The sequence below is a fragment of the Echeneis naucrates genome, chromosome 1 (genome assembly GCF_900963305.1).
Source record: "Echeneis naucrates chromosome 1, fEcheNa1.1, whole genome shotgun sequence".
Classification (NCBI taxonomy): Eukaryota; Metazoa; Chordata; class Actinopteri; order Carangiformes; family Echeneidae; genus Echeneis; species Echeneis naucrates.
The window spans coordinates 2,107,738-2,122,790 of NC_042511.1; the positions used below are offsets into that span (position 1 = coordinate 2,107,738).

Sequence of the window (15,053 nt, forward strand, 5' to 3'; positions counted from 1 at the left end):
CGTGTCAGAAGCCAATTAATGACGGCCCGTGTTCTTATCTGCAACCTGGCAACCGTGACTGTTCCACCCGTCGCCCCCGGCAACCGCTGCCGCCTGTAATCGATTGCTTGGCAACCGGGGGACAACAGCATGACATCACGCTGAGCAGCTGACCCACGCCGCCACAGCGAGGGACATAGAGGAGGTAAAATATCTCCAGCAGGATATACAGACGCCATGTTAAGACGTTTTCAGCCGCAGAGGAGACAACAAAGAAGGTTTAAAAAGACTGAGCGGAGTTCAGGAGTTCGAGGAGCAACGGCCATTTTTAAGGGCTGCCATGTTTACAACAGCAGGGTTTTTCTGGGGGCCTCTCATCATCACTTTTTGGCTGCAATTAAAGCTGAAATCTTAATGTCAGATAAAGTTATTACACCTTTGGAAAATTAAATTAACCTTTGGTAAAAAAAAAAAAAAAAAAAGAATAGCGGCACTCAAGATCACACAGCAAAAACTTTGAACAAGCAGCAATTTAGAATATGATGTTGTAACTAAATTGGTCCTGAGACCAAATCTGTCCAGACTGATCGATCACACTGTCCAATCACGAACCACCTCTGCTGGCAAACGCCCCGAGGGGACCAAACAAGAAGCTAACTTGAAGGGAAGAAAAGAGAGCACACTTTGAATAAAGCTAAAAATCACATTACCCGGTGCCCAACAGAAATGGGGCAATTAGTAATTTCGGACTTATGCAGGCCTTACAAAAGAAGACCAGCCAACGTGGTGTCTGCTGACTTCATCAGACTCTCGCTCGTCCACGGAGTATCAGAGCAGTCACCAATCCCCTCTGGCCTCCTTCCGTCTCCTGACAACTGCCCGGTCTGGAGCCACCTCCCAACTGTTCGCTCTATTTGGATGGCTTTTATTAAATTTGCAGTGTTTGTTCAGCCCAGGGGGGCTGCGACCGAAAAGCATAAACGCATTTCCCTTAGATCATGTTCTGGAGTTGTTATTTAAGCGATGCTCGAGGAACAGGGGGTGGCGTACTGCTGCTGTTACTCCATTACTGTTAATATTTTAATGAGCTCCGTGCCGTTCTGCTGGGGATTCAATGACTCCGCTGTCTGCAGAACTGCAGACAATACTGCCTTTTTTTTGTTTTTGTTTTTTTTGTCAACATTTTGGGATGTCGTCGTGGATATCGCACCGGCTAACAGGAACATTGCTGCCAGTCAATACCTTTTTCATGTTGCTATGAATTGGAAGGTCTGTATAACAACCAAGATGCCATTCTTCTGCGAATAAAAGGCAGGAACAGAATGTTGCTGTGTGTACGTTTTAAACAACCTCTACTTACATTTCTCAGTATTTCATCAGACGCTCTGCAGGAAACAGTAACTGGAAGTGGACTGGATTTATTTAACGTCTTAACGGTAAATATAACGTAGTAGAAGTCCTGTACATCTCTAATAAAACACTCAAGGCTCTGAGCTGCTGTGCAGACAGGAGTGACACCTCATACCTTTCTGTTTATTTTTCTGACTTTTTCTTCATTCTGTTGCTACGATAAACTCAGCTTCTCCTCTAAAATCAGAAAAACACCGGATTGATCCAATTTCCTTCAACTACACAAGCAGCTTGGCCTCTGAATGAGAAATTGACCCCACTGGAGCCAATAGGAGTGTCTGATGCAGAGACGCGACTCCAGACTGTCACTGATGGCGGATGAGAATTGATCGAAAAACATACAAAAGCAAAGCAGCGATGCTCCAATCAAAAGGGTCAGACCGATCCGAAGCTTACCTCACCTTAATCACGGCGGTATTGACGTCAGTACTTTGTGAGACGTGACAAATCTGGGATTGTTAGATTGCCTAGTTTAAGGGAGCAAGACAGCTCTAAAGACGGCGAGATATCATGAAGGGGATGCACATCGGCGGCTTTTAGAGTGTTCAGAAATCTCAGGGCGACCGAAGCGTTGGCTTGTGCCACGTTGTTAGCGTTCAGCTAAAAATAAACCTCCGGATCAAAGTTAGCTGCTCAAGCGGACGACTTGCTGCTGGTCATAATGTTTACAGCTGATCGGTGGATGTTTTTTATCGGAACTCATATCCGGGAGACACCGATCAACCTGCACTTGAGATGCTTCACAGCTTGGGAGCTTTTCTTAAAGATGCTTTTGAAAGTCAGCTGCTGGCTGTCCTGGTAAATGACCTTGTCACGCAGAGAAGCAGCAGTTTTTTGCACAAAGGGATTTCACAGCAGGAGGCCGAGGCGGCCTATGGAGCGTAGTAGCTTGCTTTGGGGACTCGTACGTCAGGCTCTTCTGGGACTCCATAATCTTCTCTGAAGTCCATTTCTGTGGCATTTGTTGTCTCACGGCACACACCATCACTGTCTTTTCTCCTCCTTCCTCTCTCTCTCTCCCTCCTCATGTCAACAACTACGATGAAACATCCGGATTTAAAGCCAAAGTTCAAAGCCACTGATCCTGGCACAGTTTTTTTTTTTTTGTTTTTTTTTTGGCAGGGGGTCAGGTGTGAAAGCATTAAAGGAAGCGGGGGGGGCTTGTTCAACAGGAGGCTCAACAAGTGCAGGGAAGCATGAGCTATGTGCAGCTATTTGGGGCACATACTTAGACGAGTGTGTAATTGTAGCGTAAGTAATAATGTTCTACTGTTGGTAAACAGTGTGTGTGTGTGTTATCATCAGTGCTTCTCAGACATGAAATCCATGTGTTGGCTGATCCTGATGAGGTACATACAACTCAAGAGTGTGTATGCAGCGGGCAGCAGCACACAATTACAATCGATGCTTGTGTGGCCGAGAGAGTGTGTGTGTGTGTGTGTGTGAGTGACAGTGAGCGAGTGAATGGGCACAGCCTTATTGTCGAGCCCCGCAGAGTGAAAGGCAGATTAATTAAAAAAGCCTCCGATATCCAGACTCAGCCGTCATTCCCCTGACAGAACCGACCTTCATAACAAAATGTGCACACACACACACACACACACACACACACACTGACTCATACCATTATGAATGCTACCCAGAGGACGAACTCATGCAGAGCAGTACCGTCAGACGCAGCAGGTATTTGAGAGGAAACAATGCATGCATGCATACTGTACCGTAACACACACACACACACACAACAGCTATGTGCATATTATAATACTAATTCCTCCAAAAACAACACACTCAGGCTCTCCTCCTCTGTTTCTCCCAGATGGGGTGAGAATCAAGGTCCTTGAAAAGGCCAGTGGTGTCGACAGCTTCAGTGTGACGGGCATATTATCAGCTCAGAGTGTGTGTCTGTCTGTGTGTGTGTGCGCGCGTTGGGGTGGATGGATGTTTATAACTGTACCCATAAACCTGAAGAAACAAAAAATAATTAACTTTGAAAAAGCTTCAGTGGAAAACTGGACCTGATCCCAGTGAATCTATCAGCTGATTAAAAGTTGTGCTCTCGAGCGTCTCTTCGGAGTGAAGGGCGTCTCTGGCTGTCACCAAACACATGTGATTACACTCTCGAGTTGTGATTTTGTAAGTCAGACAGATCAGAAGGACCCATGAGAACTCCCAACGAGTCCGACAGCCACAGTGAGCGATTTCATGCAAACATGGGGACAGATGATGACAACACAAAGAAATCACACAGGTGACTGAGCACAGAGGAAAAACAGCGGTGAGGTTCTCTACAGACGTTTGGTTCTGCTCCTCCTGCACATTAAAACTCGCCATTTTGGGCACTTTTTTTAAGACCATTTGTGTTTTTGTAAACGTGGATAGAAATATTTAGTCCATATTTTGTGTAGGCAGGTGTGTATAAATGTGTGTGTCTGTATGTGTTATGTAGACTCTATCTGTAGGAAAGTATATGTTGGATGTTTTCTCACATTTCATGTCCATATAGTGTAACTCTAATCTATTCAAACACGTACATTATATTCATTGATTCTCTACATTAGTGTCTGAATGTGTGTGTGGTTGTGTGTTTGTCACAGTTGGCCACCGGTAAATTCTCCTCCACTTTTGTTGTTGTGTGTTGGCTTCACAAAGGGAACGCCCCTCCCCGCCCCCCGTTCAGTCTCTCTCATTTGGTTGAGGATGAGTCACATGATCAGCGCATCAGTTCAACCCACAAAGGAATCGACAAGTTAGCAACTCAACCTCAACTGCAGACAACACTGTTTGCAGTTAAACCACAGTCCTGCTTTCTCTTCAGAGCCACTTAAACTAGCCAGGGCCAACGTAAACTGGGGTCAACCCGGGTCAAATTGGTGTTTTTGATGCCACCATGCAGCTCGTGGATGGCGGGATTTCTTTTATTGAGCCAACTAGCAGCAGAGCGTCGTTGGTTGATGTCTAAAGTGTCCTCAGTACCTCTGCCACGGCTGTGTAAAAAAGCTAAATCTGTCATTTTGGTGATGGAAAACATTAAAAATGCTTTTATATTCAGTGCCTGCAGCACATGGCATTCGTGTCTTTCATTCATTTTGTTTCTTTGAGAGCTTTGTCCAAATTATGAAATGGTTGAAGAAAAAAAAAAAACTGAAAAAACAAACTGTCCCAGATCTTAACCTCACATTCACTGATGCCACCACCAAAATGTTGTGCACTAACGCCAAAGTAAACACAAGTGAAGTCGTATTCTGCTTAGCAGAGGGCTGCTCTCACTCCTGATTTGTGGCCGTGACGTTGATGCTAGTGGAGCAGCAGGTAGCTGCCTTCAGGCATCAAGGTAGTCGTTTTATTTAACAACCTACTGAGTCATTTCTTGCAATGGGCTTCAGTTGTAAGGAATTTAGCCAGACAATGTGCTTTTTGAGGGAAGCTGTGGGGGGCGTTGGTTGGGGTTGGGGATGGGGAGGGGGGGGGGGTTGCTTGTGCTATAATTTGAGCCTTTCGTTGCTTCCAACAACCAAATGACCGAAGCGTTTGAGATCCAGAGCGCGGTGCTGAACGTCCTGCCGGTTTGATAGAACAACATCCTGAGACGAAGGCCGAAACTCGCTGGAGTCTTTCTGATTCAGGATCCATGACGGCCACATAGGAGTCTACCTCCTCTGTTCAGTTGATGAACCGGGGCAAACGGTGCTGCCATGCCATGAAGAACTGATATTACAGTTTCCCCGCCAAAGGAGCAACGAGCTAAAACTGTTTCCTCGATATTGTGGCATCAAATTCAATAAACAGTAAAAAGGAAAGGACAAAACGCTTCTTCCAGCAGGAAAATGATAAGAGAGAAAGGTCTGAATGAAGTAGCCGTAATTGGTGAATGAATTTGTGAAGCCCTGGCTAGTCCTGTAGGGCCCTACAGTGGAAAACAGGACTGTCCCACCCTGTCACACTATAGCACAAAAATACTTCATCTTCAAATTGCACCAAACTGCAGCTTCGAAATATATCTGATGTAAAAAGGTACCGTAATTTACATGTTATACAACATAAATATATTATTCTGTTTAGTCGAACGCACAATTTTTGTAAAGGGAGATAAATGTATCTGGTGAAAATTTTGAGAAATTCAAGGGACGTTTAGGTGAATTCCTTTTATCGTTCCCAAGACTCCCATTTTCTTTACTGATATTAAATGCCTGGAGAAGTTAAAAAAAAAGAAAGAAAGTTATATTCACAGCACAGTTCTTATGGTCCATTAACACATTAATGGTGAAGGAGGAAGGGCCATAAGGGGATAGGAAGAGGAATGCTTCTGGGCTTCACTCCTGCAAGTCTGAGGCCAATGCATATCTGTACATTGTGAACCTCGTATGGATTTCCAAGTGAATTTAATTAAACAGGAGCAATGAGACCTCGCTGCCATTCCCGGGGAGCCATTGCAAGGCTGAGGTTTCTCTTCCAGAAGTTCACACCGAGAGAAAATACAGCTCCAAAGGGAGCCAATCAGTAAGGTTAGTTCAGTTATTTTCCATGACTATTGATTTGTGGGTTTCAATAAACTTCAAAACTTACAAAACTCAAATTAGGAACCAAAACTTAGGTTGCAATGAGTCCCCGGAGAAGGCGAGAAAATTGGACTAATTCAAGAGGGGTTTACACAGCTATAGACAAAGTATATAGAAACCGGTTCCTAGATTAATAAAAAGCTTGCTGCTTTGTTCACCAGAGCCGTTCCATCCGAAGCACCTTCTAATGAGAAAGACTATAATCTTGACCTTGTGTCAGATTTCTTGCCACCCCCCCACTTCCCCTTAGAGCAGACACCATGCCTGATTATAAATTCCAATGCACTTCTGGGGATTCACAGCTCTGGACTCGGAGGGGCCTGACTCTGCGCCTCAGGAACTGCCAGAACTGTTGCAGTCCCAATTGTTCCCTTCAATTTCTTTTTTTCTTTTTTTTTCTTTTTTGTTGTTGTCCTGTCTAGAAGCTGGAGACTGTCAGAAATTGCTCCACATTGATTGGTCACTGTTCTTAATTGGCCAGACTGCAGAGAGGGCATGCAACTGGTCCCGGCCGCACAGGATCCCCACATCCATCAGTCTCAACTTGAGGATTTTGGTGTATGAAGTTCGGAGTCAGGCGCCCTTCATTGAACTATTATAGCTGCTATCAATAAAAACATCTTTTGGACAATAAAGAAGTATTTAAACTGGAAAGAGGAGCAAGGCTTGGCCCAGATAGATGGACCAAAATGGATTATAACAGTAATATATGCCTCTGCAGAACAGTTTATACTTATTATGCTATTGTTTGGTTTTATGGACAGAGTAAATAAGAATAAAAACAAGAGCACCTGGTGGACCAAAATTAGTATCTTATGAATGACCGCGCTAATGTTATTCCTTACATCTAGAGAGAGGCCTGGAGGGTATATGCAGGTAACCGGAGCTCAACTGCCCCCCCACCCCGCCATTCTTTCAAATGAAGTCATTATTTTTTTAAAAAGCTTCCCCTGCGTAGCCCCTGGTACTAATCTATAAATGGTGATTCCTGGGACCCAGCATGGTGGAAAGCTGCCAGTGGGATTTATACCAACGGCTGAAACTGAAATCTCAACCCTTTATAAAACATTTTTCACTTCGTTCCAAGTGAGCGCCTGCAGGAATTTACTTTTTTTTGGTTTGTTTTCCTTTTATTTGGTCCCACCTGCCAAAATGAAGTTCTGCTGATCTGAGTGATGATACGCCTTCTACATCCCATTGTGACTGCTAGTGGGGTTATTGGATTGGCTGCCACAGATGACATAGAGCTGTGGAGGGAAAACCATTACTCACTGGGAAACAACGGAGTATCAAATGTCCAGACAGACAACAGCTTTTCCTTGCAGCCTAGTTAAATAGTTGATCAGCCCAAGTAACAAAGTACATCTCCACTTTTAACACTGGAGGTGTTCAGACAGTTTTTCCAATGTGTGCTGCACCGAAGTGGTGTGGGTGGTGTGGGGTGGGGTGGGGTGGGATGGCGGTGGGGGACTGGGGACTTTACGTGGTGTTCTCACAACACTGACATATTGCAATTAAAGATTTATTGAGCTTACAAAGGGTGAAACACCTCTGGGAGTTTTTCTGGTGGGACGATTTTTCACTGAAGAATTAGAGTCCGCTCTGTGTCTAATTAACGCACATTAACGTATTTCATGTGATTTCATGTAAGATTTATTTCTCTCTGGTTGACCTTTTTAAACGCAGCAAAGGTTTTTTTTTATAGGTCAAAGGGGATATGCTCTCACCCGGTCAACCTGGCGGAAAATCAAACAGGAACGAGTAACTTCCAAGTCTGACAGATCAGACTCAAAAGAGGACGAAACACACCAAGGAGCTGCTTGGCCCTGGACCGGCTCGCCACGGCGTGCGCATGACCCGGATCAGTCGTAGTGTGGCTTTATTCTGAACGGAGTTATTCTTTGAGCTCACAGTTAAACATCTGATGAGGGAGGCAGGGACGGAAAACCAAGAAAGATAAGCAGAAAAAGGCCTCCATCATTAATTTCAATCAGGTTCCTCGTCCGGGAAAGTTAATAATACCAGCATGCTCTTCTGACCTCCAATGATGGTACGACATCAACCTCTGCAAGTTAATCATTAATTTAGCCCATTAAGTCGGACAGAGGTAGCGCGAAAGGAGAGAAAAAATGGAGGGGAATGAATTAATTAGACATTTTAAAACAGATTTTATACTGTCTCAATTGAGATGTATCACATCAGAGAACGAGAGGTCAGGATGCCAGTGTGGAGAAGGAGAGAGGGCAGAAAAAGAAATATATATGCCGAAATTAATAATGTGGATGTTGATGGCACAAAAATGATTTATATGGGTTTAAAGGTATATTTTAGTATAATCTCTCTTATTTCTGCCGTAGCGCCAAGCCTTGCTCCTGTTGGTTTCAACAGATTTCATTTCACACACCCAGAAGTTCAAACCTGATTATGAATAAATTATGAATACAAAGAAACAACACGCTATTACAACTTTTACATAGAGGAGAAAAAGAAACTTGTGGAATCATACCTCCCAAGGGCACTTTGGTCCATAGCAAGCTCCCGCTCGGAGCAGAGCAGGCTCATATATGTATCTATATATTCTGAGTGGAGACTCATCCAAACTACATCCCTCCGGCCTTCACTTCCTCTCGCCATCCATTTTATCTCGGCGTACAGCGCAGGGAGGATTGGGCATATTTTAAGTTTCCATGCCGCCTTGCCTTGAGCTGATCCGTCTCCACCTGAAAATACTCTGAACTCTATCTTGTCCCCTCAACACTGGCATGTTCAAAAATGAGATGCAGTAACAGTAAAACCTCTAACCTGCTCTGAAACTGCTTTTTTTTATATATATATAAAATATGATTACTGGGTTCTTTAATATAGGTGCGGACACCTGCCTTGCTAACCTGCACAACCTGCCCTGAAGTCATTTCTGCATGACTCACACTATTGAAATGTAAATTTACACTGCACAGTTGTTTTTTTTTTTTTTTTATCAAAAAGGAAATATGCTACACCTTTAAATAAGAAATGGCCCGGCAGACAAATATGCCTGCTGGTCTTGAGAAGGTCTACTTCGGGTTATCAAGATAGACAGGCTGGGCCAAACACACACACGTACAGTCACAACTCCCCAACTCGGTTGTTATCTATATGCAAAGCATTTCTGCTCAGCTATTCACTTTGCTACCGTAGAGAAGACCGAGAGTACAGGACGACTTGGCCTCTGCCTCAACCTTACACACAGCCATGCCCACACACCACTGAATATATGTAGGTGGGTGTTTCGAATCGATAAGCATGCTCAGCGCACCGGTTCCCCGACACACTCTTGTGTTGGCTAATTGCCAGAGAGAACAATTAGGCTGATAAGTATCACTTAATGTCCTCCCCAAAGAGGAAGATTCAGGCTATACTAAAACAAACGCACCTAATTCCTCATCCTGCACCCTCATTATCTCCCTAAATGAAGCTTCTATAGGAGAGCAGGTGTTGGCGGTGCTGTGGAATGACTGTTTTGTGAATGGTGGTTTGATGGGATTAGAGAAAAGAGGGAGGGGGCTTAAGTCATGAATGGGGCTGCCTCTGGTGAGATAGCTGAGCTACAGTGTGCCAGTAATGAGGTAGAAGACACTTGCTTATCACCACCTTTGCTTTGCTCATTAGTGGGGATTCAACGGGTCTGTAGAAGCCTGTGAGGACCAAAGTGCCCAGTATGAGGCAGTCTGCTGAACACTCGCAGCCACGTCAGAAACAACCTCCCAAAATGTCAATGAATTATCAGAGAACCAATTTCCAAAAAAATCACCCAGCAAGAAAAACCTCTTGACTCTGCAGATCCGTGTCTTCGTTATTATATGTCCTGCTACAGTAACATCTATTCCCTTTAGTTAGTCCGCTGTCTGCATCAAACTTTACAATCTCCCCTACAGGAATTTCACTTTGCTTCTTCGGCTCACAGCTTCTGTTGGGCAGAAACTCCCTTCCAGTAGTCCAAAATGTCGTGAAGGTCCTCATCCTTGGCGAACTGAACCTTCTTCCTCAGGGCATGTCCCGCCGCTATATAGGAAGCTTCCTCTCTGGGGCTTTTCTTGTAAGGCCGGAATCGCTCCCAGATCCGCAGTGTGCTCTCAGATGAATACTCTGGACTGGAAGAGTAGCCAGAATTGTAGTTGTGGTGACGGGAAGGTGAGAGCTGGGAGTAGGTAGCTGTGGCATCCCTCCTAGTGCGCCCCAGCGGCTTGAGGAATGAGGCCTTTTGGGCTGGTGAGGGAGATTCGTTCCCACCCTCATAGTAGAGTGCAGGAAAGGAGTGGCGGTGCTCAGAGCTGTGGTAGTCTGGCTGAACCTCCAAATGGTGCTGTTGCTGTCCAGGGCCAACCACCCCACCACCTCCACTCCCGTTATTACAGCCCATCCCACTCCCATTCACGCTCACCCCACCACCATTAATGTTCCCCATTCCATTCCCATTGCAGCCCCCTACTCCACCGCCTCCTCCACTTCCACCGCCTCCACCACCACAACCTGCAGGGCTGCTCTTTTCTGCCGGGTACTTGGGGGGATCACTACGCTGCTCTGGGATATCCACACTGAACACCCTGGCGCTCTTGATGGATCCTGCAGCAGGAACACCGCAACGGTTCTTCACAGCAGTGTCGGCACTCAGCTGCCTCTGAAGGGGCCGCACTGCATTGGCTGGGGGCGGGTCACGGTAGGGAGGGGAGAGGAACCCCCCGCCGCTGATACCCGGCCGTTCAGACAGGGGCATGACCAAGGGCACTGGGGCCATAGAGGGTGGATGTGGCGGTTGATGCAACTGAGGATGTGGCTGAGGATGTTGTTGAGGATGTGGCTGAGGATGGGGATGAGGCAGAGGATGAGGCTGAGGCTGGGGGTGAGGCTTTGGATGCACCTTTGGTGAGGAGGCCATGATCTGATCACCGGGGTGGCCCGGAGAGAGGGGCAGGAGGTTGCGGGGAAGGGACGTGATGCAAGCTGGAGGCTGGGAGGAGGACACAGAGTTATCATTGTCAGCTGTGGTCACAACATTAGCAGAGGCATCCAGCTTCAGGGCATCAATGCAGTTGTTGATGATCTGGTTCACCTTGTCCACCTCCTTGGCAATGGTGGAGATCTCTGATGCTGAGCCACGGCCATCGTCCTCCGAATCCTCCCCAGCCTCTGTCCCATTCTCAGCCCCACCTCGCATATCCACAACTACCTCCCCTCCTACCCCTATTCCTCCAGCCACTGGCCCTCCCTCCCTGCCTTCCCCCGTCACTCCCACCGTCCTCACATCCATGTAGTTGCCCTTGCTGCCCATCGCCTCAGAGAAGGCAGTGGCCATTTTTTCTACCTGCGGCAAGGTGGAGAGGCGGGAAGAACTGGTGTTGGCTGAGCCGTGGAGCATGCCTGTGCTCGAGGAGGCAGACTGGGGCAACTTGCCTCCTGCCCCTCCTGAATGATGGTGCTGGTGGTGGGCCTGCTCCTGGAGACGTTGCATGGCGCCCGGGTCATTGGTCACTGCTGCAGCTGCCTCTGGGCCATACCTGAGGAATGACCAATAATTTCAATTCATTTCAGTTCAATCGCTCAAGTAATATTAATGCTGTTTTAAATAAATCTAAAAAAAGTGATGAGAAACAGTGAAGCAAAAAAACCTAAATAAGGTCAAAGGGGGGAAAAATGTGGGCTTTCCAGGACTGCAGATTAAAGCCCCCGTTGGGGCTTAATCTGCAGTCAGTGTCAATAAAATGGCCATTTAGTAATTTTCTGCCATGACTAAAGTTTGTCTCAAGACTTTTGTTAATATATGTATTAACAAAATATTAATAATAAAAAAAAAAAAAACAAAAAACATTTTGTCAAGTACCTCATCTCCAGGATAGTTTTCTTGACACTTATAGCTTTCTCCTTCTCTTCCTGGATACGTCGCCGTCTGAGGCAGTAATAGACGAATCCAAGCACTATGACCATGCCGAACAGACATCCCAGGATGGTCATGATGTAGTGTGTAGTTGTGGACTGATTTGTTCGCTGGTCCTCTGGCCCCATAACTCGTGTGGTAAAGGACAGACAGGTGTGGTTGTAGCGCTGAGATTTGCTCGTAGAGGCCACACAAAAGGTGTAGTTGGTGTGCGGTTTCAACTTGTCCAAAGTGATTATCTCCCTCTTGTTTTTAAGGGGCATGATGTCCGCGACAAAGGTGAGGTTGTACTGGGAAAGTATGTACATCTTAGAGTACGGTCGAGGAATCTGAACAATCAGCGAGGCAGTGAAGAAAGAAACGGTTTGAAGCTTCATTGAAATTTGATGGTTATAGGTGGGGTCAGCAGTGGACGATATGGTCGGCTGGTGGTAAAGACCCTGGTCTGGGTTGTCAAAACCCATCCCCGAGCCTTGATCTTGATCCGGTATCTGCGAGGTCATCCCCGTCGCACCGTCCTGACACTTGGACACAAGCTTGAAGAGGGCGTTCTTTCCATGTCCGGGCACGGGGCTCAGGAGTGGAAAGCCGTTCATTTCTGGAGGGGTTTCGCACTGGAGGCGGTCGTACGTGTGGGTGACGTTGTTGAACGCCTCCAGCCAGGAGAGGAAGCTGTAGAGCTCACAGCCACAGTGGAAAGGGTTTCCTGCCAGTTCACACACCATGAGCCTGTTGAGGACGGTGAAGGTAGACGGGTCGAGACGTGCCAGCTTATTGGAAGATAAGTCCAGGCTGCTGAGGCTGGGGCACTCCCAAAAAGCATTGGTGGCAATGACCTCAATGAGGTTGTGCTGCAAGAAGAGGCACTGCATCCGACCCAGACCTCGCAGCATGCCCTCTGTCAGGTTGGTCAGCTTGTTGTAGCCGAGCTGCAGAACCTGAGACGGATACAGAGAGAGCAGCCGTGAAATTTTGGACAAAACATTGTTTGTGATTTTAGGAAATATTTAAGAGATACTTTGACAATTTGCATGCATTAACAGGATTATACACATAATTCAGTCACATTACTTTCAAAGTGGAAGTTTGAAATTTTAACATCCTGTGAACAGATTATGTAACCGGAGTTTTTATCTGACGGAAGTCTGTTGAGCTTTATTTACCTTTCTTATCCTTATTGTCTTTAGTATCTTTATTTAAAAGGATTTATAGTACAAAAAATGTTCACTAAATTAGCATAGTCTAAGAAAATTGGTTCCTGATCTGTTTTCTAAATATTTAAACCATCAAGGTCTTAACAACTGTGGGTGTTGTGGCAAAGTAATGAAAGATGAAGAAAAACGTAAAAACTTCCTGTCCCGACTACAGACCTGAAGGTTAGCCTGTCCGGTAAAGGCCCCATCCTCGATGTAGCTGATCTCATTCTTGGTCAGATTTAGGTCAGTGAGGTTTGTGAAACGATACATGGAGATAAAGAGCACTGCCTTCAGTTTGTTCTCATTCAGCCTCAGGTCATGAACCTGCAGGGAGAAAGGGAGTTGGATGCACTTCAGGTGATGCCATAGAGGAGGACACTAAACTCCCCCACCCCAAGAAAAATCTGCCCAGAGCATATTGCATCTCCGAATTCTGTGTAATGCACACTTTCCCCAATTATACATCCGATCAAAATTTGTTTTCTGTCGATTAAAGCCAGCTTGCCAGCAGCTAAGCATCCCTCCTGAGATATCTAGGTAGACGTCGATGCTAAGAGTGGAGCAGATGCAGTTGCATGTTAACATTACCGTTGGGTGCTTCAATAAATTATCAAAGTTCTCCAGTTTTACATTATTTACGCTGCAAATTGCAGATGGTTACACTAATTGAAATGGTGGGAACTTTAAAATATACATGTATCAAGCTCACACCTAAAAAGTGATTAGCATCAACACAATCAAGCTTCCTTTTGCATCAAATCATTACAGCTGCACAACGACTCAGCCATTGCCGCTCATATTCCCAACTTTATTTGGAGACAAATAAAGTCACATTGTCAACATTGCTTTACCATGGCCACAGCCAATTAAGAAAATCACATTAAACGGCAAACACACGTAAGAGAAGCTTAACAAAAAGTTAAAGTTGTGATTAATACCACGTGCTTTTTCACAGACAGCATTGCAGCTGAGGTGCATGAAGGTTTTATAGAGGTGGTGCTATAAAAGATGGATAAGGGGATAAATAGGTTCATACTGACCGTGCTGTTGATGTGCTGGGGTATGGTCTCGTACGGCGGCTGGTTCTGACTGCAGATAGCCAGCCAAACGTAGCCTTTATCCCCTTCTATCAGCCAGCAGTCCCCCCTCACCTCGCTGGGCAGGCGGAGGAGCAGCAGTGCAGGAAGCAGGAGAGGGAGGAAAAGGGAGGAAAAACAGAGTCTGCTGGCCATAGTTTGGATAAGGGACTGTCTGATGTTGCCTCGGTAGAAAAAAAAGGGGAGGGGGTGGGGGTGGGGGAAAGAGACGGGAGCTGTGGGGAGGGGGAGAGCAGGACGGCAGTTTCAAATCAGGAATGGTCTGCAGTTCAGCTGCGGCCAAATCGAAGTCGGCAGAGAGAAAGGTGAGCAGAAGGACGTCTTCACGGCGATTAGAGCTGAGCTTGCAGCATGGCAGAAAGTCCAGTCCCCATTTTAGGTGTTCCACATCAACAGGTTTTGGAGACTGTTGCCCCAGCAGCTACTCATGGCCTCCAACAAATGGAAGTCTTGACAGCACGGATGAGGAAGTCCTCCCTTTCAGAGAAAGGCAGAAGGCCTATATATAACAGAGAGAGAGAGAGAGAGAGAGAGAGAGGGGCAAAGAGAGAAGGGGGAGATTATTAACATTAATAGTGATGATGACAAAATGATTTAAGAGGTTGCAGAAAAAATTGTATGACAGTTCACATATCCCAGATGGTTTTGAATTAATTGAGTTTAGTTCTTATTTCTAAAAAAAAAAAAAAGGTATGAGTCAAATCCCCATGCCGCCCAATCCCTTCAAGGTAATGCACCGCAGTAATAAATCTGTTAACGGACATGATTATTTCATTAAGTCTTAATAAAGCTCAGAGAAATATATTTTGACTTTTCAAATGAGAGAAGGCTTTTTTTTTATGGTCTGTAAAATATAACGGCCTGCTACTAGAATTCCACTTCTGTTTAGACATTAGCATGT

The 15,053-nt window shown here is 45.7% G+C and overlaps 1 protein-coding gene across 1 annotated transcript; it reads right to left on the minus strand.

The window, feature by feature from the left end:
* Positions 1 to 9,885: 9,885 nt before the first annotated feature.
* Positions 9,886 to 14,287, minus strand: LOC115048545 (protein phosphatase 1 regulatory subunit 29-like). The gene is made up of 4 exons (XM_029510097.1): positions 14,096 to 14,287; positions 13,230 to 13,379; positions 11,806 to 12,797; positions 9,886 to 11,482 (listed from the first exon to the last, which is right to left on the minus strand). Exons 1-4 carry the CDS (start codon positions 14,285 to 14,287, stop codon positions 9,886 to 9,888), a joined length of 2,931 nt encoding a protein of 976 aa, XP_029365957.1.
* Positions 14,288 to 15,053: the final 766 nt, after the last annotated feature.

What these genes read in the sequence shown, in the direction of transcription:
- LOC115048545 (XM_029510097.1), bottom strand. Translation starts at nt 14,287, where the DNA reads ATGGCCAGCAGACTCTGTTTTTCCTCCCTTTTCCTCCCTCTCCTGCTT. An exon ending in CCCAGCACATCAACAGCACG is followed by an intron (nt 13,380 to 14,095) that starts GTCAGTATGAAC and finishes TTCTCCCTGCAG; the next exon opens with GTTCATGACCTGAGGCTGAA. An exon ending in AAAACTATCCTGGAGATGAG is followed by an intron (nt 11,483 to 11,805) that starts GTACTTGACAAA and finishes GTCATTCCTCAG; the next exon opens with GTATGGCCCAGAGGCAGCTG.